The 24,000-nt window shown below is 40.4% G+C and overlaps 1 protein-coding gene across 1 annotated transcript in view; it reads right to left on the reverse strand.

The window, feature by feature from the left end:
- chd3 (chromodomain helicase DNA binding protein 3) overlaps positions 1-23,366 on the reverse strand; it is a 48,025-nt gene extending 24,659 nt beyond the window's left edge. The window contains 25 exon segments of the mRNA XM_036596567.1: positions 55-224; positions 1,646-1,877; positions 2,166-2,290; positions 2,559-2,676; positions 5,867-5,998; positions 7,556-7,697; positions 7,927-8,100; positions 8,755-8,876; positions 9,052-9,189; positions 10,009-10,209; positions 10,619-10,810; positions 11,816-11,906; positions 12,101-12,232; positions 12,333-12,550; positions 14,904-15,107; positions 15,458-15,508; positions 15,510-15,722; positions 16,143-16,318; positions 17,163-17,292; positions 17,587-17,714; positions 18,985-19,223; positions 19,730-19,854; positions 20,114-20,287; positions 20,400-20,536; positions 22,726-23,366. Coding sequence (XP_036452460.1) covers positions 55-224; positions 1,646-1,877; positions 2,166-2,290; positions 2,559-2,676; positions 5,867-5,998; positions 7,556-7,697; positions 7,927-8,100; positions 8,755-8,876; positions 9,052-9,189; positions 10,009-10,209; positions 10,619-10,810; positions 11,816-11,906; positions 12,101-12,232; positions 12,333-12,550; positions 14,904-15,107; positions 15,458-15,508; positions 15,510-15,722; positions 16,143-16,318; positions 17,163-17,292; positions 17,587-17,714; positions 18,985-19,223; positions 19,730-19,854; positions 20,114-20,287; positions 20,400-20,536; positions 22,726-22,894 — 3,933 coding nt within the window. The 5' untranslated portion in view covers positions 22,895-23,366.
- Positions 23,367-24,000: the final 634 nt, after the last annotated feature.

Consider the following 24,000-nt stretch of genomic DNA (forward strand, 5'->3'; position numbering starts at 1 on the left):
TATCTTTCCCTGTTATCTTGTCATCTTCATCTGCATGCCCCAAATCTCTCATACCTTGTCATCCTCTCGGACGGTGTATTGAGCTACTTTGAAGGAACTGAGGTACTCGTTCATGTTCTGCATGTCCGTATCATCCGTGGCATCCTGGCTACGGTCCAGCAGACGCTCAATAGCAGCGTTGTCATAGTGGATCACGCTGCTGTCTTCATCCTTATTGTCCCCAGCTGGACAAACACACACATACACACAGTTCCAAGAATGATGTACTATCCAGACACTACAATATCTACAATGATAGAGTGTCATGACTGTCACAAACTATTTGGAGAAAACATGTTGTCAAACATAAAAACAAAAATACAAAGTGGGCCTAAAGATTGGGGAGCGATTCAGAAAAGCATTTAGACTCTGAAGAGGTCTGCATATTGTCAATGACATAAGAACCCCTCAAAACTTGTTTTTTTCCTCCATTTGAAAACAGCAGCTGGCTATTACAATGTCCACAGCTCTATCTTGTTAACATTTTATGCCGAGTGGACCAGTAAGAATTTCTTTTATATCTTTATAGTTATTGTTTTGGAAATATGAGGTTGTCTTACCATGTCTTTCTTAAAGTTTGAAATATTTGTCCCAATTTAATGGGACCAGACTGCTCATTTTTCATTCGTTTTGATGTCATTTTCCAAATATGTGTCGGGCTTGAGTCAGGTTCAAATTTAACATAAGAGATTTTGTTCTGCATTTCCCTACACTTTAGTTTTTCTATTTCAGTCTTCCTCTCTATTTTCATTACCTTAAAACCCACTCACGTTGTCAAAAGAATTTAATGCCGAGGTCCACAAGGTCCACGCTCATGAGAAAATGGTTGAGAGGTAAAGCAAAGCAATTCAGGAGAGGGCATATGTTTATATTTAATTACTTTGGCTAAAAACACATACCTTTTCATGTTTATGTAATATGTTCTATGTACAGAAAAAGTTTTGTGATTAAACAATGTGAAGGCTACATCTTTCTATATCAGCACTACCCAGTGTGAAAACTGCTTATAATAAAACCTTTATTCCAATTCAAACTGTTGTTCAATGACACTGCTTAATGAGTGAATTTGTTAAAGCAGAATTTAACAGAATTTGTTTATCTTGGACAGCTGATTGTGTTATTACACATTTTTTCAAATTATTTTTTATTCTATTTATCCACTAAGTAATGACAGCTATTTTTTTGCTACACGATTCAGTAACCATGCTACCATTAAAAACGTGAGGTTTTATTCGGCACTTTGGGTGATGATAAGCCAGTTCGAGTCTGTTTCGGACTCAAAATCTGATGATGTGATTCTGGTCAGGTCGGATCAGATTCAGACAAAATTCTGTAAGACGAGGGAGGGACCTTTAAGTTATACTCGTTAAAATTTTCAAGTCCACTCGCTTCTCAATTATACCTGCTGTGGATTCAAAGTGTTTGCTTCTATAAAGGATTCATTCAGCGAACACACTTAACTGTGCAGGCCAAGAAACCCCAGATGTATGTACAACAACCAATGATCTACAGTAGACCTCCTAGTGTCAGAAACAGTTGTACACAGTATATTCATTCTACTCCTTATTTTCCATCTTCTTCCTCCATTCATTTTTGTTTCTCTCACCCTCAATCTCGTCCTTGAACAGTTCCTCTGTGCCAAACTTCAGGATGTCATCCAGCTCCTGTTTGGACATAGAGCCAGCTTTGGAGCCCAGCCCTGGCCGTACCACCAGGTGGGTCAGCATCATCTTGCGCTTGGCCACCTGGGTGATACGCTCCTCTACAGAGGCACGGGTAACAAAGCGATAGATCATCACCTTATTGGCCTGGCCAATCCTGTGGGCTCGACTGAAGGCCTGACAGAGACACAGAGACAGAAAGAGAGGTAAATCTGTTGACTGTTTCCTTCTCCTGGATCTATATATGGCAGCAGATCAGTAGTCAGGACAAACAGAAATACTAAAACAAGTTTTCCACAGTCAACCCAGAGTTGTCTTTACTTATCCCAAATTCATCTATGTAGAAAATACAATGTCTTCAAAATGTCATTTCACTGTAGCGAAAGGCACCTAAACAAATCATTATAAGCAACAGGCAAATAAGTAATGTCCACTTAGGGCTATTACCTAGTCTGCAGACTATACCTGAATGTCATTGTGAGGGTTCCAGTCAGAATCAAAGATAATGACAGTGTCTGCGGTTGCCAGATTGATGCCCAAACCACCAGCCCTTGTAGAGAGAAGAAAACAGAACTGAACAGCTCCCGGAGCTGAAAAAACAGAGAGAGACAGAGAGAGAGAGAGACAGAGAGAGAGAGACAGAGAGAGAGAGAGAGAGATTATGCACAAATAACAATTTCTGTCTTGAACTGGACCGAGATCAGACTTGTTTAGGGCAATGCTTGGTTTAAGGTTATAGTTAACTTTTTAACTGTTAATCTATAGGTCGATTGAGACTATTGAGATTCAAACTATAAATCACTCATTTTTGTACAGAAAAATGGTGAAGAATAAGTGATGAATCAGAGGCATTCTCACCATTGAATCTGTCAATAGCCTCCTGCCTCAGGGCTCCGGTGATGGCTCCGTCAATGCGCTCATACTTATAACCCTCATAGTCCAGGAAGTCCTCCAGCAAATCCAGCATCTTAGTCATCTAATGTAAACGATAACGATTAGGAACTGAATATGATAACTTGCTTTAAACTGTCATGTGAATGTGGAAACATCAGCACGCTTTGTCTGAATGCATTCATTTGCTGCATGAAAAAAAACTTTACAGAGAGGTGCATTCAAGTTCAAAGTTTTCAAGTTCAAGTTAATGTACATGGAGAAGAACTAACAGAGTCGCTTTATACACAGATACATGTACACGCAGGAGTACAAGAAAAAAGAGATTTAGAAAAGATAAGCAAAAGCAACTGTGATAGACTCTGAATGTTACAAACAGTTGTATTTAATACATACAAAGATAAGTAACCAGTGTAGCTGAAGCATGGGAATGATGTGCACAAGGTTCAGTATTAACTGTTTTCCCCACTTGCACGGCCAGGCAAGTTTTCTGAAAATTCTCAAACAGAGTTTATACTGTGGCAAACAAATTTTTGCCTTAAAAACATTTTTCAAATATACACTATATGTCCAAAAGTTTGTATTTATCCGTTCTTATAAGTGAATTTAGCTGCATTAGGGTGCACTCCTTGCTAACACAAGAGCAGTCGCACATGAGCCTAACATCGTCATGTCTAATGCCAAGTGTAGGCTACAGGTGTATGAAGCCCCTGCAATGAGTGGTGTAGCAGTGGACCCGTGTTCTCTAGAGTGATTGCGAGCCAACTAATACTTTGGGATGAGCTGGAGCTGCATTTGTGATCCAGAACTAATCAACCAACATCAATACCTGATGGCACTAGTGCTCCAGCTGCTGAATGCAATCAAATCCTCACAGCTATGTTCCAACATTTAGTGTAAAGCCTTCCCCAAAGAGTTGAGACAGTTACTGCAGCAGAGTGGGGCAAACTCCTTTTTAATACTCTATGAATTGGACTATGAATTGTTCTTAAAATAAATATAACCTCTTATATTTGTATAAAACAAAGCTATTATTTTCAGTATTATTAGTGATTGCATGTTACAAAGCAATGCACAACACTACTGTTATCAGATTTGTATTCTTCTTCGTCTTTTTCTTACTTCTCTGCTGGATTTTTGTCTGCTAACTCGTCCCGCAGTTTTCGAGATATCAACACCGTTCCATGGCTGCAAAGTTTGCCTGATAGGAAATGGTGTGCTTGTATACAGCTTTTTGATCCAATTTCCGATTTTCGTACAATTTGTTTTAAATGACAGAATGTTTCCTGTAGGAATGAATGGGGTAAAAAATTGTACGCCCATCTACTGTCCTTCTGCTCGCCTGAAAAACTCTGTTTCACGTACACTATCTCAGGGCAGGCCCCCAAACATGAATTCAATGTTTGACCCGCATTCATGTTTGTCATTTTTTTCTCATCTCTCATTTTTCCCATAGACTCCCAATCATTTCTGCCCTTACACAAGTCCAATTATTTCTTTGCCCTACAGCCACCAAAGTACATGTACTCACTCAGGGCACTTCTCTAATCCACAGCCATACTGACCCGCACTCCACTATGTGATGTTTTCTTATCCCTCATTCCTCACTTTTTCATCCATTCATTTTCACCTACAAACACGCTATATACTTTTCTTTTTTTTTTTATTTTTAATTTTTAACAACAATTAGCAACTACTTGGCAACCCTCTAACAACCAGTGTGTATACACACCTCATGCCATAGCAACCACCTAGCAACACTTTAGCAACCACGTAGCAATAAGCTTAAGCTGCTCAATCACTACATTTTCTTCATAAATGCACTACTCCAGTTATTATTGTTATTGTTACTATTATTTGTGTCATATATATTTACTTTGGTGCAAAAAAACAGTCATGTGATAACAAAGCAGAAGCTGTCTATATACTTTAATTACACTATAATTATGGTTGGGCAATATAGCAATATTTATCATGTTATTTATCATGATGAATTACATGACAATATGTCACAACATGCTTCTCGTGGACATCACCAGCGCTTAAAAACACTGCCTAACTGCATGCTTAACTACAAAGAGAGTATAATTAGTCCTGGATTGGATTTATATGAAATGATGAATCCAAAATATTGCATTCATAGTTTTTGATACTATTTAAAAGTGGCACTATTTTGTCTTAACCAGTTTATCAAATGTCCGAAAAAAACATGTATCATTACATATCATCTAAAAACCTGAAGTATCGTCACATTCTTGCCATATTGTTTGCATAAAAAAGTGAAGCAAATATCAAGTATGCTATTCACTATCAGAATTACCCTAAGCTAAACCTCAGCTTGTCCAACCAGCAGTATTTTACTCTTTTTATAATATTGAATTTTATTCAGTAGTATTCTTACCCTGGGCAACTGGGCAATCAGGCAATTATTAATATTGAACCCTGGATATATGCATATCACTTGGTGTCTTTTGGTACTCTAGCAACACAAGTTATGAATTTATTGTTGTGAAAGTCAGATATTAAGAGCGATTCACAATAATAAACACAGGTACAGGATGTAATGAATCATTATCAGAAAGGGGCAAAGATGAAAGTGAAAGTGTAGAGTCAAGTATGAAGGTTTCTAACAGCCTGTGTGGGTTTGACAGCCACACTTTTAATGTCAACCTAAAACTGGAGCCGTGAACTGGAAGACCGCGGCCCGGATGTAGACCCAGCAAAGTATAACGGGATGAAATCGAGCACTTATTAATGTATGCGAAAAAAATGGTCCTATCTCAGCAAGATACATGAACATGAACTGTCACGGCTTCTGTAGCAGTCCTGTGCTGCAGTTGATCCAATACGATGCATTTATATAAACGATTTTAGCCAAAGGCAACTGATCGAAACAGAGACTACAGAGGTAGATATCAGGTCAGAAAGCAAATTATTTAAGATATTTTTGTATATTTTAAATAAACAGAATGTTTAAAACAAAGGAATAGAGAACGGTGTGCTTTTATCCATGTTTAAAGTCAAAACCAAGGTGTCTCATCTGTTTAGAGTCTGTGGCGCTCATCAAAAGTGGAAAACGAAAACTCAACACGAAATGTCCACCAAAATGGATGTCCAAAATGAAACAGTCAGTCAAAACATATTTGATATGTTTTATTTTATTTAACAGTTGCCTGAACACCCTTGTTCTAGATATTTGGGATTTGCTGGCCCTGTTCTGTGTGTGTTTATGTGTGTGTCTGCAAGTCAAAGTAGGTTGTACAAATAGTAGGTACCTGAGAGAACACAAGCACGCGGTGGCCTTGCTCTTTCAGCTTTCTCAGCATTTTCTGCAGCAGCATCAGTTTCCCAGAAGCCTTTGTGAGGCTGGTTCCCTCATATGCCCCACTTGGTGTCTTAGGGGCCTCCTGTAAAGCACACACAAATAAGAAGACATGCACAAACAGCATCAGCAAAAAGCAAGTAACAAATAAATAATTACCTTTCAAAAATGTTTAATCAAATAAAGGCAAATAGCATATTGGAGAGAAACACAATCCTTCAGTGCTGTATTCTGCCTAGAATCTCACTACAAAGTAACCAATATTGTAGTTCAGTATCAGGTTCAGACACAGGGTGGCAGCACTGATCGTCAGCTTTGATGTGCTTTCAAACAAAAACACAGTCTAGACAAAAGAACACTAGAACTGTAAGGCAGTTATGTGGAATTGGAGGTTGAGGTGTACATTACTGTGAGCTTTAGTTATGGCAGTGGGGAGCATGTTAACGTAGATGTGTGTAATGAGTGTATAGTATCACACCATGAAGGCAAAATGAAAGAGGTAGGGGTGATTATGTGCATGGGTGTCACAGCAATGTGTTAGTACTGTGGGTGGGCAACATAGAAAAAAACATCACAGCACTTTAAAACATTTTCACCATTCATAATCATGATATTTCATTTTTCGGAGGTATGACAAGTTGTAGTGCACATTTTAAAATAAGGCTAATTTGTTATTTTTATTTTGGCCAATGCTATGATGAAAATTATGTGAGCCAGGTAAGTGCACTAATGCTGTATTTGAATGCTGCTGCTACACTTATACCAAAATGTCATTTCATTGTGTTAAATAGCCAATAATCTTTCACTTTCTATGTACCACTTTATTTAAAGGGGACATATCCTACATTTTTGCTGTATTTTTTCTCTCTGAGGTCCACTATGACATAGAGGCTCTATGTGCCAAAAACAGCCATATATCATTTTAACATCAATATTTTCCAACCTCTCTTTATCCCTTAGAATTGAACAGTTGTTCAACAGCTGTTGTTGTTACTGTGTCTTTATGACTGATATACGTAAATGAGCTTTGTTCTGACTAGCTGTCCTGTGTTGTGCTTCATCCAGAAGCAGTGCAGGCTTAAACAGTCCTTATAACTTTAGCGTGAATAGGCGGGCTAAACTGTTACAGGCTGAGTAGGTGGAAATATGTGAATGTGTTTGTTTTTGTGACAACACAAAATGAATAAAAATGAGTTCAGCACAAACTGAATTCAGAACAAGCTGAGTGTGCAGCTTACTTTCCATATACAGATTGTATGGACTGAGAGGTGAATTGTGCACTCTGAAACTTTAACAATGTTTACATACTATGTCAATTTTCTTATTAAGGAAGGAAAATTTCGTTCTCAATTATGTGGCCCCTTTAATTTCATGTTATTTAAATAGGCAACTGATTTTCCCTTTAAGAATTTAAAATGTCAGTATGGCTCACACAAGAGAAAATAATGTTTTGCATTTTTGCTGCAACTTTGGCTGGTAGTACTGGAACTGGTGTCAGTGTGCTTCATGGGTTCATGTAGCCAGTGTGCACTTCAGATATTTAGAAATGGAAAAAAGGCTAATTAAAATTTGCATCAAGAAATCAGAATCAGCAATAAAAAATCACCATCAGTGCACCTCTACTTGTGAGTATTTATCTTACCATGGAGGCAACGGGAAAGAGGTAGGGGTGATTGCAGCACTTCTTCAGGTCCATCATGATGTTCAGCAAAGAAACCTGGTTCCCTCCACCTTTAGAGTTCAGCGCCTCAAAGTTCCGTGTCAGGATGAACTTGTAGTATTTCCTTTTCAGCACATGCACACATGCACACACACACATAAAACACAAAAGGTTAAACAAAACCACAATCTCCAACCTTCCTCTTTCACCTTCTGCAGTTTATGCAACAGGTTTAATCATTTCTTCCCTTATTATTCTTTTAACTTTTCTTTGACCCTACACATGAAAGAAAACAACAGCTCTACAGAATCATGCATGCTGAAATCCCCTCAATGTTCTCAGAGTGCTCTCACTTCTGCATGGGGCTGAGCTCTACGCGGACGATCAGCTCTGTTTTAGCTGGCATGTTCTTAAACACGTCTGCCTTCAGCCGTCTGAGCATGTGCGGCCCCAGCAGGTCATGCAGCTTCTTGATCTGGTCCTCTTTGGAGATGTCTGCAAACTCTTCCAGAAATCCCTCCAGATTACTGCAGACAGAGAGAGAGGCTCAGCTTTGACTGTATGTGCTTTTGTTATCATTCTCATGTCAGTATGAGGATATGCTTAGGATGCATAACATACAAAATATATTTCAGAGAGTGTGTATGAGCGAGAGATATGAGCGTGTTATGGTGCAATGCTTCAACTTCGCAGTTTTACTTGTCCTCACTGAATCCATAACACTTTCACACAATAATGAAAATATCTAGTTTTATATATAATTACTGGCAGTTAAGGTTTAGAGGGAAAATGTTTGATTGGACATAGTTTAACCCGTTTGAGCTGGTAGGCACATTTTAAATCATACGGATCTCTTAGGTCACTTGCTGGATAGCTAGCTGCCTAGTAAGACTGTATGAGCCACCTCGCTGGCTCACGTGGACAAATGATGCACATTAAAGAAATTATGAACGTATAAACACATAAGACAGTAACTAACAACAAACATAAATAAAGAACAGCAAACAGTGTGTTTACTGCTCCAGATATGTTTGATACATATGTTTTTATTCTTGTTCTTTTGCTTCATTTTAATAACAGAAATAACAAAAAATGCTGACAAAAGAGATCCGGTGCGAGTACAAGTACATGTGGATGCCTACTATTAGAAAGTGTGTGTGTGTGTGTGTGTTTGTCCTCACTTGAAGCGGTTAGGTGTAAGAAAGTTAAGCAGGTGGAAGAGCTCCTCAAGGTTGTTCTGAAGGGGCGTGCCTGTTAGCAGCAGCTTATGGTCAATCTTATAGTCATTCAGTCGCCTGAAAAACTGACAACACACACACGGCTCAGCTTTTACAAAAAAACATTCACACACTGAATTTTTATAATTATAGTGAGTTAATAGGCTCTACCATTACAAACCTGAAATATGAACTAACAATACCATTATCAACATCAGTAATGCACACATACACATCGTCTACATACACAAATGCAGATACCTTCGACTGATTATTTTTGAGGCGGTGAGCTTCATCCACCACAAGGCAGGCCCAGTCGATGGACTTCAGAGCTGTCTGGTCTATGGTCACCAGCTCATAAGAGGTCAGCAACACATGAAATTTAATGGGAGCTTCTTTCTGAGAGAGACACACAAAACAGTAATGCAAAAATGAAGGTCACCAACTTAGCACAGTAACTGAAAATCTAGGGCTATCACTATCGATTACATATGCTAATTACTAATCACTGCCAACCAGTCACTGCTGATTCAAGAACATATTTTTTACAAATTGACTAATCACAACTATTCAGCTTACTTCTCTGACTGTTTAATATATATATATATATATATATATATATATATATACATATATATATATATATATATAAAATGCAACAATCAAATATCAAGAATTTTTTTCTGATACATGGTACTGTCACAATGTTCTGCTAAGTTGAAACAAACAAAAAAGAACAAGAGGGATTACATTTAAAAATGCTATCAAAAACTATAAATACAATTGTTTGTTTTCCACATTTCACATACTGTGCTGCACTACGTTCAGTTAAACAGGGCTAATTATGAACTATGCAGTTGTTCGGTTTTCTAGAAGTACTGACAATATCCACGATATACTCAAAAAAAATTGTGACGTGTTGTCCTGCAAAGTATCATGATAATGTCATATTGCCCAGCCCTATGTAAAACATTTTTACAAATGATGTTTACATATCTGTAAGTCTAAGCATAAGCACTTCTCAAAAGTAATGTGCAAGTCAACAAATCCCATGACTTCATGGGAGATTAGTAAGATGGCTCTGAACATAGGAGGAAATTTGCAGAAATGTACATGGCTGATGTTAGTGAAATAAACGGCAGAGTTACTGTTCACTTGGTCTTGGTATGTGTAACAGTTAGGCTTTATTTGTTGCTTGTCCGGTTCTTCTCTGCTCACCCGTAATTTGAAGGCCTTCTTTCCTCCTTTCACAGCTGTATCATCAAAGGAGAACTCGTTCTCACGGATGATGGCTCTACTGTCTTTGTCTCCTGTGTAGGTGACAACGTAGAAGTCTGGAGCCCACATCTCAAACTCCCTCTCCCAGTTAATGATAGTAGAGAGAGGGGCGCTCACTAGAAACGGCCCCTTCGTGTGGCCCTGGGGAGTGGAGAGGGGGAGAGAACACACACCACAAAAAAAGAAAACAAAAAAAAAACAGCTGAATAAGACTGAAAACTGAAGTAAGCTACCTCAAAAAAGCTCCTTAGGCCTCAATATTTCAGTTAAACTATCAACTGGATGAATCATGACCAAAGAGTAGGACTCATTTTTCTCAAATTCATTTTTCAAAATTGCAGATCTTTTGTAATGATCCTAACAGATGGTATTATTGTTCATATTTGAAAAAAGAGATGCTCAATAAGTATACTCAGTACAGCAAAAACTATGACTACAATCACAATGAATCTCATAATTGTGTTTGTGCATTACTTCAACAAACTCTCATGTCTGTACTCGATTCTTTTCACAAGCGCTCTGATAATGGCTGTTTGTATCTGACACACACCTCTTTAAACAGCGAGTAGAGGAATACGATGGTCTGAATTGTCTTGCCCAGGCCCATCTCATCAGCCAGGATAGTGTCAGTTCCCTGAGCCCAGGAGAAGCGCAGCCAGTTGAGGCCCTCCAGCTGGTAGAGGTGCAGAGTGCCTCCTGTCACCGTCACAAAGTCTGGCTGCTCTTCATACTTTATTGTGGGCTGGGGAATGGAGAAGAGAGAGAAAATGAACAACAGTTAAGAGAGAATAAAGGGATACAGACACCTGAGCATGTCCCGACACTTATGAGAGTTTGAGCATGTCCCGACACTTATTCTTTTAAAAAAGAGCTAAAGTTAGAAATGGTTTATTATAAATGTTTTTTTGATCACTGAGGATAACTGTAGCATTTCAAGAAACAGGAAATCTTTCCTATTTGACACCTATGCTTCACCTGTATTTAAAAACGAACATGTAATACTTCAGAAAAGGTGATCACAACCTTTTTAACAGAGTGGATCAAACCATAGCCCACAAAGGTTTTCATGGAGAGGAGTGTGAAGGTAGGGGTAATAATGCAGTTTAATGGCCTAAATCACTAGTTTCTCCATGCACACAACACACAATTGTTTCGACACACTGACATCCCCAATGAAAATGAATCAGTATTTTACGTAGCTGTCATTATGTTTTTGATTGAATGGTGCTTTTTCTTCTGGTCTCATTTCCTTTTTTGTCTTCGATGGGTCTTTTTTGGGGGTTTGCAGCCACATTAAAACGTTACTGTTGTCAGTTTCCTTTTTCACTTATACCATCAACTAAAGCAAATGACACATATGCACAAGGCCATGCAGAGACATGATGCAGGATAATCTTTAAGTCACATAACATTAGTTTATAAAAAAAACATATTGGCAAACACTTAGGCTTAAATAAAAATTCTAGTATAATAATATTAACTATACTGAAAATAATAAGAAAGTAGGGGATTTCTATAGGCTACTAACAACCCCTTCTCACTGCCACATTGTTGCAGCCCGGAATCAAACAGTACATGGCCTGGTGCCGGGCTGCAGCCCAGTGATTGGGAACTTCCGTTCTAGAAGAAAAAGTATATAAAATATACAGGACACAACAATAACAGACTAGTTATCCTGGGAGCTACTGCAGCTTGCAGCCACTCGGGGCAGAGCAGGAAGCAGAGGCTTCAGAGGGTTCATACTTACATCAGTAACAGGGGTTCCAGGAGCTTCATCATTCTCCTCTCTCCTTCTCATGCTTCTTGGCTTGTCTGGGTCCTCCTTCATTACCTCCTCCCTTTCAGACAAAAAGAGACTCAGTGTCCTGTGTCCAGGGTTTAATTGGCTGACAAAACATGCAGCCGAACAGAAATATTATGCATTTGAAATTCAATTACACATGGGCTTCATTGTACTCCTAACCTAATACTTTAATCAATAAACACACAGATTTTACGAACAGCTGGCTCAAATGGAACTTTATAAATGTACCTATGTCTCCAGTAAGCTGCCTTATGGATACCAAACTCTGGGATGTCCAAGTCATCTCTCTCCCATGTGCACTGATCATAAGTTAAGTCTCGCCACTTCACCAGATAGTGGTAATTCCCCTTCTTATCCACACTGCGCACACACAGTAAAACATTTGCAACAGACAAATCAATAAATACTGTCAACACTTCTCATGTACGTGAGACAATACATTATATAAACCCTCATTCACCTGTGGTTAATTATCCTGTGTACCATCATCCATTCTGGCTTGATGCCATAGCGGTAATATTTCTCCTCTAAGATGGCATATTGAGGATCTTTGGCTCGTCGTTTCTCACTCTTCCCAGAATCCTCTTCTCCTCCAGAACCATAGTCCAAACTGGGCGGCTCGTCCATATCAGTCTTCCGCTGGTAGTTACGGAACATCACAGAGTGGAAGATCTCCAGCTGAGGACAGAGGGATAAGGAGAGAGAGAGAGAAGGACAGTGACATTGTTTTTCAGTGAGAACTAGAGGACAGTAATGAAGTAGATTAATTTTGTTACAATATTTTGTGGGACGTTTACTCGCACTCCACTACATTTCACAGTAAAATATTTTACTTTTCATTCCACTCCTTTTCTGCAGTATGTGTTACTCTGAAGTGAGAGAAAACATTTTTAAAATCTCAGAAAAAAACAATATGCACTGCCAAATTATGTGTGTTTTATGTTTTACGTGCTTTTCTCAAACTGAAGGCTGCAATATCCATTAACAAATCAAAACGCAAAGCAGGGCCACTTAAGAATTTAAATACATTGTGTTTTTGGGGGGGGGTACCCGGAAGTATTTTAAGTGCTTGGAGAGGGAAGTGAAATTTGAACAAGACTTAGTGATGGGTCGGTTGGCTGAAAACAGAATTCTGTCTACAGCCATGCAGCCAAAAAAAATATGTCGGATGGGTGTAACGTTGTGTTGCCTGTGCAGGCCAGGGCTGTATACCAGTGTGGTGTGTCTGATCTTCTTCCATTGTGTTGCGTCTGAGTTGTGTTGCTGATAAAGCAGCACTATGTGGTGAACTGGATCATTCAGTGCAAGTAACAGAAACAACACTTAGTTATTACTGAGTTGTTCTGAAACAATATAACTTGTGAAATATACATTGTTTCAGATTAATGCCTTTTTTATGAACAGGAATGTTTGCGTATTTTTCAACCCTTCATCCACACAAAAATACAAAGGGTTCCTCAACAGTACTTTAACTCAAGTACAAATGCAGTTATAGGCAAAAGTTTGGGCACCCTAGCCAAATTAAATATTTTGTTGATTTTTGAAGCGAAAAATAAATGCAACCTCTGCAGGAAACAATTAAAGACATTCTGAAAATGTTAATGCACAGTTACTTAACATTTCATTAATTTACAAACTAGAAAATAATTAATTGTGGCATGTGCAAAAAGTTTGGACACCCTAATAAGTTGGTACTTAGTAACACCTCCTTTAGCAGACAGCTTGCAAGTTTTAGGAATTTTCATCCACTCTTCCTTGCAGAGCTCCTCTAGTTCTGTGATGTTCTTAGGCTGTCTTGCATGCAGCTTGTTTCAGGTCTACTACTTTCAACGATGTTTCAGTTAGGGACCATTCCAAAAGCTTCAGTTTGTGTTTCTTAAAGTAGTTCACAGTGGATTTTCAGGTATGCTTTGTAACACTGTCCTGTAGAAGCCAGCCTTTTTTCAGCTTCATTTTTTGATTGACTGCATTACTTTTGCTCTCAGAATGTGCTGCTATTTAGTGGAATCCATTCTTCCATTTGTCTGCAATAATTCCTGTGCCACTCGCTGCCACAAAAACCCAAAACATAACAGACCACCCTTATGCTAAACAGTTGGCAAGCTGTTATTTTCATTAAATGCTGCTCCTTTTTCTTTCCAAACATATCTTTGGTGACTGCTGCCAAAGAGTTTTATTTGTACTTCATTAGTCTTCAGCACTTTTTTCCAAAATGCATCTGGCTTTTATAGACATTGTTTTGTATACTTAAGATGCTGCCTTTTGTGATAAGGTCACAGGTAAGGTAGGAAACTGATGACTCACCCACGCTGATCATGTTTGCGCAAGCAATGCTGCACAGTGGTTCACCACCAAGTCCTCTGCTGTCATATGGGAGCTTTGCTTTGCTGGCCAATATATGAGCAGTTCTATTTAAGAGTTTTCTTTCAAATTATTCCTTGACTTTCACAGTTCCCCTTAACTGCCATTTCTTAATGACATTTCGGACAGTGAAAATTGTTGAGCTAAAAGCACTTTTCCCTGCTTTGTATACATCAATCAGCTTCATTTCCAAACTCTTATCCAGCTGCTTAGAGGAGTCAATGGTTTGTCGAGCTCTGGAACTGTCAACATCTGACAATTCGTAATGACAATTCTTGATCTGCCTAACCAGGCTTAAAGAGTCAATTAAGACCTAATAAGTTCTGAGGTTTACAACCGGAAGGGTGTCCAAATTGTGCAGATGGCACCATAACTAATTATCATTTTTTTCAATCAAAGGTAAAATAACTGTGCATTAACATCTGCAGAACAGTGTTATTTTTTAATAGTTTGCTGCACAGACTGTGTTTACTTCTTTTTACGTCAAAAATGTAATTTAGCCCTCTGGTGACAACTTATGTCTACTCGCTTCTGGTTTTTACAGTCTCATCCAATATATTCTTTCACATCCTTTAATATATCCACCTATACCTCACCTGTACTAATAAAGGCGAAATGACTCAAGTTCTCTCTCTTTTGCAAACACATTCACACACACATATACACACACCTGAAGTTCAGTGATCCATGTACAGTGCCAGAAGGACTGTCCTGTCAGCTTCACAAAGAACTCTCTCTCTGGACGGCCTTTCATGGGGGGTGGGGGTGGAGCATCAGGAGGTGCATCTGGGGGCGGTGGAACAGGTACTGGGGGTGGGGGATCACCCCATCGCCAGTGTAAGATCTTCTGAACTCGCCCTTTGATTGGTGGGCACTGCAAGAAAAGTAACAAACCTCAACATATCATAATGCATTTTCACCTATTAAACTCTAGTCTTATTATTCGGTAATTAATCTAATGTAAAGGCTTATTATCTAATAACTACTATGAATTATTCAGCAACTACTAAGCTAATATCTAACTTCAGTAGTTTTAAGAGTGAGAAAATAAAATCTGGACTGGGGGTCCTAAAATTTAATGCGGTAAATAAATCTGTCACAAGACTTGAGTTGATTTAAATCAATTCAGCTCATTACAAGTCAGTTTATTTGGTCCAAATTTTATTAGCTCATATCAATTCAATTCACTTCAGTTCACTTCAAGCAATGTTCTACAGTACTCACTGTGCATCTGGGACAGAGCCATTCTCCATTGGGGATTTCAGGCAGAGGGGGGATTGAGGCAGTGTATGTGATAAGAGGAGGGGCAGGAGTCACAGCATAACAGTTCTCCTCCGTCTTTACACACTCGACAGAACTCCATGTGATCGTCCTCCTCTTCTTCTCCGCCGCCTCCTGGTCCTGTGTCCGCCACCCCTCCCTCATCACATTCTTCCTCAAACTCTTCAAAGTCCTCCTCCTTCGCCTCCCACTGAATCCCTTCTTTCTCCTAGTAGAGTACACAACACAGAGTTCAAATGTGATTTTCTATTTAAACTAAAGTGCACGCTGCTACAGCATGAGGATGGATAATGCTATTTCTTTTTTTTTGTTTTTCAAGTCATGACAGTAGGTCCTTAAAAGTACATTTTTTTGCTTCATGCTAGCCAGTTATGTTTTCTACCTTGCTGCTGTTCACATGGCAGGTCTGATGATTTGTCACATCAAAATAAGAAGTAATTTGCCTTTTTGACCACACCACTGCAGGAAAAAGGGATTTTCAAAGCTCCCTTGCTTCTCGTCAAAACATGTAATTTTCAACCAGCACATAATACCCATAACTCAGATTTAAACAGAAAATTGGACTTGTTGCTCCTTTAAGCTTTTAAGCAGGCTTCAGGGGAGCTTAAGCATTATGAAGGTGACTCACACAGTGCGGACAACTCCACTTGCCCTCAGGAGCCTTTTCCAGCTCCGGCTCCAGGCACACTAGGTGGTACGCGCGGGGACATGTGTCACACAGGATGATCTCCCCTCCCTGTTGACAGACCTCACAGTAGTCCTGATGATCTGTCTCATAGCCATCCCCATCCTCATCTCCCACCACTGAGAAAGAGAGAGAGAGAGAGAGAGAGAGAGAGAGAGAGAGAGAGAGAGAGAGAGAGAGAGGGACTATAACAACAAATATGCAGATATCACCTACTCTTCATATGTGTGAAACTTTTGCTTTTCTCAAGTCCTTCAAGGATGCTCGAAATTGAACTAACAAATACAGTCAGTGCAACATAGGTCCAGTCCCCGCACAGGCTTGCATTCAGGAAATATACAAAAATAAATGACATATGTAAACATACCTCACACTAATGCATGGTTTAATAATTATAAACACGTTTTTAAATTAGACCTATTCTTCATATGCTATACCTTCCATACCTTAGTTCTTATCCTTAGCCCTATAGCCTAGTGTAGAACATGTGGACTAAAACTGCCCTTTCCCACTTTGAAACTGCACTGCTTTACTAAATGATCCTGTATCTGCATCTCCATAAAAGCCTGGAGGATCCTAGCTGTTCACAACCAAGATGTTCTGTTAACACAGTTCAGCTAAGCTGCATGGGCTGACAATTACAATTAAATCACTGAGCAACACTTAAAAAGATGATTATGATGATGAAGAGGACAAATAATTGTAACAATGGACTTTGAGCACAAGTAATTGAGTTTCTCCATTTCAATTTTAGCAGAAAAATTGACAGAAAGAGGGCAGCAGAAAATTGACTCTTTTTCAAGCCAGGAGCTGTTTTTCGAGGAACAAAACGTCCAACAACCCTGTCAACAACTGTGCATCATTCATCACCCCAAAGGCCTAAACAGTTTCCTGGGAAACCCTCTCTACAGTGTCAGAGGGCACATGAGAACAGGTAAAAATGGAAAAGAAAATGTCACCCACTTTTTTTCTTCTTCTTGGCTGGGCGACCTCTCTTGTTCTTCTTGACCCGGCCTGAGCTGTCTGAGCGCACTGACGAGCTGTGAACACTCGAGTTCTCCTGCTCAGAATCATCATCATCCACATCTTCACTCTGTATAAAACACACACATAAACAATTAGTCAAACCTATGGCATTTCATACTCAAACTGAACTTTCCTGCTTACAGCCATCATCTACTTTTCTTATATGTCACTCACTCTCTCACACACACTAACATTAAGTGTTAACACACAGGACTTCTGGTCTGCATATGTACATTCTAAGAAGAACCTGCCCTGACAAAGATATATATACGTACGATCAAAGACACACACACTTTAATGAGTCCCAGAAAGTGTCATTCATTCACAGCACAAAACACAGGTACACAGATTCATTTCTCACCGAGCTGCTCTTCTTACGCTTGTTTCCGAGAGCTCCCAGTTTGATTCGGAGGGGAGCCATCTTTTTAAGCTTGAGCTTCTTCTTGTCAGATACACGAGGACTTTTACTGCGCTTCTTATAGCCAGGGCCTGTCAGATACAGAGAGAGAACAGCTCACTGCACACAGCGAAGGCATTACTTCAAAATAATATCACTAATAATATGATTATATAACTACAGAGATGCAATAAGGCGTTTTAGAGGAAACAGTCACTAACACATCAAATTTACACAACTTACCCCAAACACAGCTGATCAGCCAAGACATGTCTGGGGTCGGAAGTTTGCTTCTTTAACATTGCACTGGAACTATGAGGCAATCTAGCCTCATAGTAATAAGTACACAGGAGCAAAAATTATATTAACCACATAGCTCCAATGCAAAACAAAAGAAGCGATTTCAGACACCAAACATGTCTTAGCTGATCAAGTACGTTTGAGGCAAGTATTGCTTTAAGCTGGGGGTGCTGAAATTGAGAGAAACACAGTGAGGTTATGCTAAACTATATGACATTTTTTTCCATCTGAATTTTTTGAATAATTTACATCAAACAGAACATGTCATAAGGGGCTGTAGTGTGGAAAGAGAAGACAATACAGTACCAACACAACAACTTCTAATGCACACCCTGGTCACTCTGCTGTCTTGTTCTATACAAACGTAGTGTAAATGAGTGGAGCCGGGATCATTCATTCTGTTGTTATATCGCAGAAAGCGATTGTGTCACGCCTATAGTCAAGAAACATGCTAAAGATTCAGTACTGAATCGCACACTGAGAGGGAGATAATTGCGTTGGTTTTTAGATATAGAAGCAATATTATGCTGTTAATATAATCTATTAAAATATATGCTCTGGGCACAGAACTAGCCTACAACTCACCATACACTTGTACATCTAAATTTGCATGTTTTTAGTGACACATTCCAAAGCAGCCAACAGTTGACAGCCAATAGCTTCAAAGTACTGACAATGCAGCGTTAATTTCAACGCATGGTTGCTAGAATTTTTAAAAATATATTAATAAAACATAAAATGAGAATACATACTCCACTCTTAAACAACAAACATGGGTTTTTACTATGCTCAAAATATTTTGAACTTCTGTTATTTTATCATACTCCTTTCAATACTATTGGCAGCTGCAGTTGCAGTTCTGAAAGCAGACATCCCTAGATGACGATGCGCTATACTAACTTAAAGTATAACGAACCACTTATTAGTGTCAAAAACATCAAAATGATTTACAAGTGTACTTTGGGAAGAAAACAGGATACATAATGAATATAATGATTTACTGACTGCTAGTCAGCATAATTTATAGGATATCATTAAAAAATGCTCTTCTACCCTTCTCACCTTTCCCTTCTTTGGTCTTTGCCTTGCGAAGCGGGGGTGGCTGAGGTGGAGGTTCGGGGGAGGCAGTTGCTGCAGAGACCTGCTCGGCAACGGCTGCTGCAGCGGCGGCGGCAGCAGCGGCAACGGCGGCAGCTGAACCTTTGAAGGGGTTATTGGAGCTAAATTCTCTCCACTTTGCCCCCAAGATGGTCATCATCTTAGACATAGGGATCTTAGGGTTCTTCTTAGCTATCATTGGCCTGCAAAGCAGGAAAGATTAAAAAGTAGACAGTCATCTTTATCTAGGAGGTGACAGTTCAGTGAAAAATCTAATTTATTAATTGCCACTCTACCCCTCTACATTCTATGCAGTCAATTAGACGTGTTTGGTATCTAAAGAGTGCTTCTGTAGTTCTGCTCTGGAGCTATAAGGCTAATGCAGCTAATAAGTAATTAAAGCTTGTGCCTTACCAATTAGCATTGTGCAAACTGCGTGCCTAAATCATCACCCACTTGCCTCAAACCATGTCGAGTTGTTAAGTAATCTCAAATAGACTTACTTTTGTGGTTTTTGACAGTGTATGACATATTCTTATCTATAAACTGGACAGCATTAGCAGTCATTTTGAGGGCAGAATTTCTTCTCCTATTGGCCAACTAAAGAACTGCTGCTTCAATCTACATAATGCAGGATTTCATGGACTGTTTATGTTGCATTAAACTGTTAAATCAGCAACATAGGTTTTTCATCTTCGACTAGAAGTACCTCATAAATTGGCTGAAGGCCTTATAGTTGGTTAGCGTGCGGTAATCCTCCTCAGTGAAGGTGTGATCCACATCCTCTAGCCCCCAGTCTTTTGCTAGCTGAGCAGATGTCTTCTGTTCTACAGGCTGTAGGAGAGATGTGACCAAACAATGCTACTGAAAACATGAACAATGTTGTTGTTAAAATTTTGCATTCTAAAAACAACAACAGAGTTATCTGGTAAGTATAATTTGAAATTAATTTGTCCAGGGTTTAATCTGAAGTAAAATGCTGAAATAGGTATAGTGAAGCCTGCATGTAACTGAAAGAATCTTGCACCAGATCACTACAGGAAATTAAGCCTAACTATCATTAAAAGCATAAGAAAGAATCAGCTGTTTTTACTTTAGTGGTCTCCTCATGCGTACTATCGTCATCATCTTTCTTCTTTTTCTTTGTCTTCTTTTCTTTCTTGTCTTTGTGTTTCTTTTTCTTTTTCTTCTCTCCTCCATAATCGCTAGCAGCACTGTCAGAGTTCACTCCAAAGTCTTGTTCTGAGTCCCGCTCTACATCGCTTTCCTATAGACAAGAGAATTTTTTATTTTTAATTTTTAACTCCTTATTTAAAAATACAAGATAAAATCCACTATGTATAAGGGGGATATTTTCTCAGCAAGTTGGAGCAACATACAATTTTTTTGCGCTTGCGTGCTTTGGGGGTCTTGCCATCTTTTTCTTTCTTCTTAGTCTCCTTCTTCTTCTTGGGACCCCTCTTCTTCTTTCCCAGAGTGTCCCTATCCGAGGCCTCACCCCCATCCTCACCATCATCTAAAAAGGGGGACATAGAGGGAGGTGGGGGAACATATAAGAAGAGTGGTGACTAAACAGGACTGACAATAATCCGTTACAAAAGCTGAAAATTATCCCTTTAATCGCTTCCCAATGCAATTAGACTCAACAATGGTGTGACACTTGGGAGCATCGCAGGGGGTGCTGGAGCAGACCCCATCACTGACGACTTACGTCTCATTCAAACTCTGACCCGCACTAAGATGTGAGCTTTAAGGAGCGAATCTAAAAAGCACAACCATGTATGTGGTCTGATTAGGCATGAGACCATAAAAGGGCTTCAAAAAAATGCTGAGGGTGCTTAACATGGTCACTATCATTATTCCAAACACAATAATACAGTACATGCTTCACTCCAGAAGAAAAGCAGCTGAACATGTATTTGCCTGAAAGGTAAAAAAGGAGAACGAGTGAGAAAAAGAGACATTTATATATGTAAACAGATAGGGCTATAGCCTGCTGCACTTTCCCCTTTGGTCTACTGTTTAAACAGTAAGGATTTTTCCTCTGTCCAATTTAGTTACAAAAGCCTTGTAAAATATGATACATTTTTACTATATGTTCTTACATTCAACTGGGATTAACTTACATGAAGTGTGCTTTTGTTAACGTGCGTGTTTTTTTAATCTTTAAAATGCTAACAAAGCTAGAGGCAGAACATGCTGTCAATAACCAGTTAATGAACAACTACAAAGCTTCTTCGTTTTCACCACACAGTGTGAAAGCAGAAAAGCGCTGCCTGGTTCGGTGTTTTCGGTCCTTTAAGGAGAAAAAACAAGCTAATCGGTCGCCATTGCACTCAGCAAATTAGTTCGCTTTTCTTCTCGTCCGCCTTTGTTGCTAGGACGCAGCGGGCGGGAGCGAGCGCGAGGCTCTCTCTCCGCGCGCTTTTTTCTCGCGCCCGGCTGGCCTCGCGCAGCCAGAGGCGGCAGCAGCGCGCACGCGGGTCTCGGTGATCGGGAGGCCGCGGCCGCGAGCCACGCGACACGAAGCGCGAGGGAACTGCGCCTGCCCACCCGCCGCGGGGTCTCCTCACCTGGGAGCGGAGCGGCGGGCGGCGGGCTGCTGGGGGTCGCCAGGGGGTTACAGAGGGCGCCAGGGGGAACGAGGAGGGGTAATTGATTCGCGCGCGTCGTTGCAGCACGTTTTTTTTTTTCTTTTTGCACAACTGCAATAAGGGCCCTGACCAATACAAACAACGTCCCTGTATGAATGCGCAGCGACCCGTTACCCCCATATAGCACAATCACATGCACTCCTTTAATCACAGAACCCAGACTCAGGCTGCGCGCTCAGACTTTCCCCCTCTGCGTTTTGATTAAGAGACACATTTGCATGTAGGTCAGCTTAACATGGGGCTCAAACAAATGTCAAACTGTTATTTACATATTTCATACTATCTTGTTCTGTCTGCGAGATCAGCATGGCAACTCCACAACATTATCTGTGCCCCATCACAGAAACACAAACATCATTTGCATACAGGTCTGTGTTTGTGTTGTTGATGCCAACAACAAGAGGAGACTGCGTAGGACCTGGGTTATTACTGAGCGCTGAATAGAAACGAGCAGGTTTTAAGTGATCTTAAGAGGTCTGTCCTGCCCTGAACCGCTGCCGTCGGAGTGACAGTGGGTCGGGTCAAGTTTATTTACAGTCTGTCACAACACCACTGTCTCAATCAACCGGTAGTCCTGTGAGCTCTGCACGCTCCCGCAGTGCCGCCAAGGCGCTCGCCACTCGGCGGCTCGGGCTGCCCTGCTGTCCGCTCATGCAGACACAGCCTCGGGTGGCTTTGCGAAAACCTCAGAGCAATAACCTACGTGGCGGCGGCGTTCGTGAAGTGCTCAGACACCGAGAAGACAATAGCAGCGTTTTAAAAAGTGGGATAAAGCGGCTGAACCGAGCGAGCGGGACGCAGGCAGTGGGGCACTGGGAAACTTTAGTTAAACTCTGAACTCCACCGGGGTTTATCTACAGGCTAAGCTAGCACAGAAATGCCGTGAGCGAGCGCTACAGGCGAGCAGGCTACTCAGCAGCGCAGATGTTGTCCCCCCATGCTACGGGTCACACTTTTTTTCTGGGTGAAGGTAAAGCTAAATGCTGCGTTTTGTTGTCTGTCGCTTTCTCCTCGGCGCGCTCCCCGCAGCTCCCCCGTGTCTGCACGGTACCTGGCGCGGCGAGGGCTGCTGCAGTTTCTCTAGGCGCCGCCGGCGAGTTTATGTCGCTTGCGTTCTCGTCCAGGTCCCCGTCGTCTTCTTCTTCTTCATCAAAATCTCCTCCCTCGGAATTAACCGCCATGCCCTCATCTTCCTCACAAGAACGGAGAGGAGAGGACATTATATTCCTGTCAGCGACCCCGTCCTCGAGATCAAAAAGTCTATTCCTTCCGAATTATGATATTTATTGAATATTCAAATCGACACACGGGGAAAAAGTGGGGGGGCGCTTTGGAATATTTTACACTACAAGGCAGAGAAACAAAGATGGCCGCCCTTATATTTATTTTTTAACAACCCCCCCAATAAGAAAAATCCCCTTACATAAAAAATGGCTGACTATATTATTTCAGAACGCCCCCCCCCTCCTCCTCCTTTCTCTCTCTCTCACTCACTCTCTCTTTCTCGCACTCTCTCTCCCGTTTCCCCTCCCTCCTCAAAAACATTCACATTGTTCCAGCAGAAAGGGGGTGTATAGCTGATTCTAAGTTGTATTTTAACTCGTTAACTCTTTTTTTCCCCTCTCACTCCCTCTCTCTCTCACCGACTTGGCTGCTGACTGTCTCTCTCTCTCTCTATGTGTGTGTGTTTTTTCTGAGAGTGCACGCGGACGCTGGTGTTCACTCTCGCACTCTTTCTGCACTGCAGAGAGCCGCACAAATCTAACAAATATGGCTACCTTAATAGTCTTAAAGGCCCCCGCCGATGTATGAAAAACTATTTCGGAGCGAAAGGGTTGCGCCGTGGTCTCGTCTGGCTGGAGGCTGGAAAGAAAGGTGGGGTTGTGCTGCAGCCATGCCCAGATTTACATCAGATTGTGTTGCTTAAAAATTAACCATTTAAAGCATGGATGGAACAAGACACTTGCTTATTCTCCTTTAAATAAAAAGGGGGTAGATTAGAGAGCTGGGAAAGCTCAGTTCCTCGCCTCAGATTCAGATTTTTTTTAGTTAAATTATGTCAATATGAGTAGAACAAAATTTGGTCTGCTGCCTGAATGCCAAAGGGACTCGCATGCAGTTAGTTTCACTTACTGGATTTAGCAATGTGTTACAAAGCATCTATTTAGCAAATACTCTTGTACAACAGTCACTCTGTTGTTCCCCTCTTCCTCCAAAAGATCTTTCTGCATACTGTTTTAAAGAGTGTGTCAGCTGTGTTTGTTTTATCCTTGAAGATCAACAAGTAATTCTCACTTTCAATGGTATGTAATTAACTTATAATAGA

This window comes from Colossoma macropomum, unplaced genomic scaffold (assembly GCF_904425465.1).
Source record: "Colossoma macropomum unplaced genomic scaffold, Colossoma_macropomum, whole genome shotgun sequence".
NCBI classification, from domain to species: Eukaryota; Metazoa; Chordata; class Actinopteri; order Characiformes; family Serrasalmidae; genus Colossoma; species Colossoma macropomum.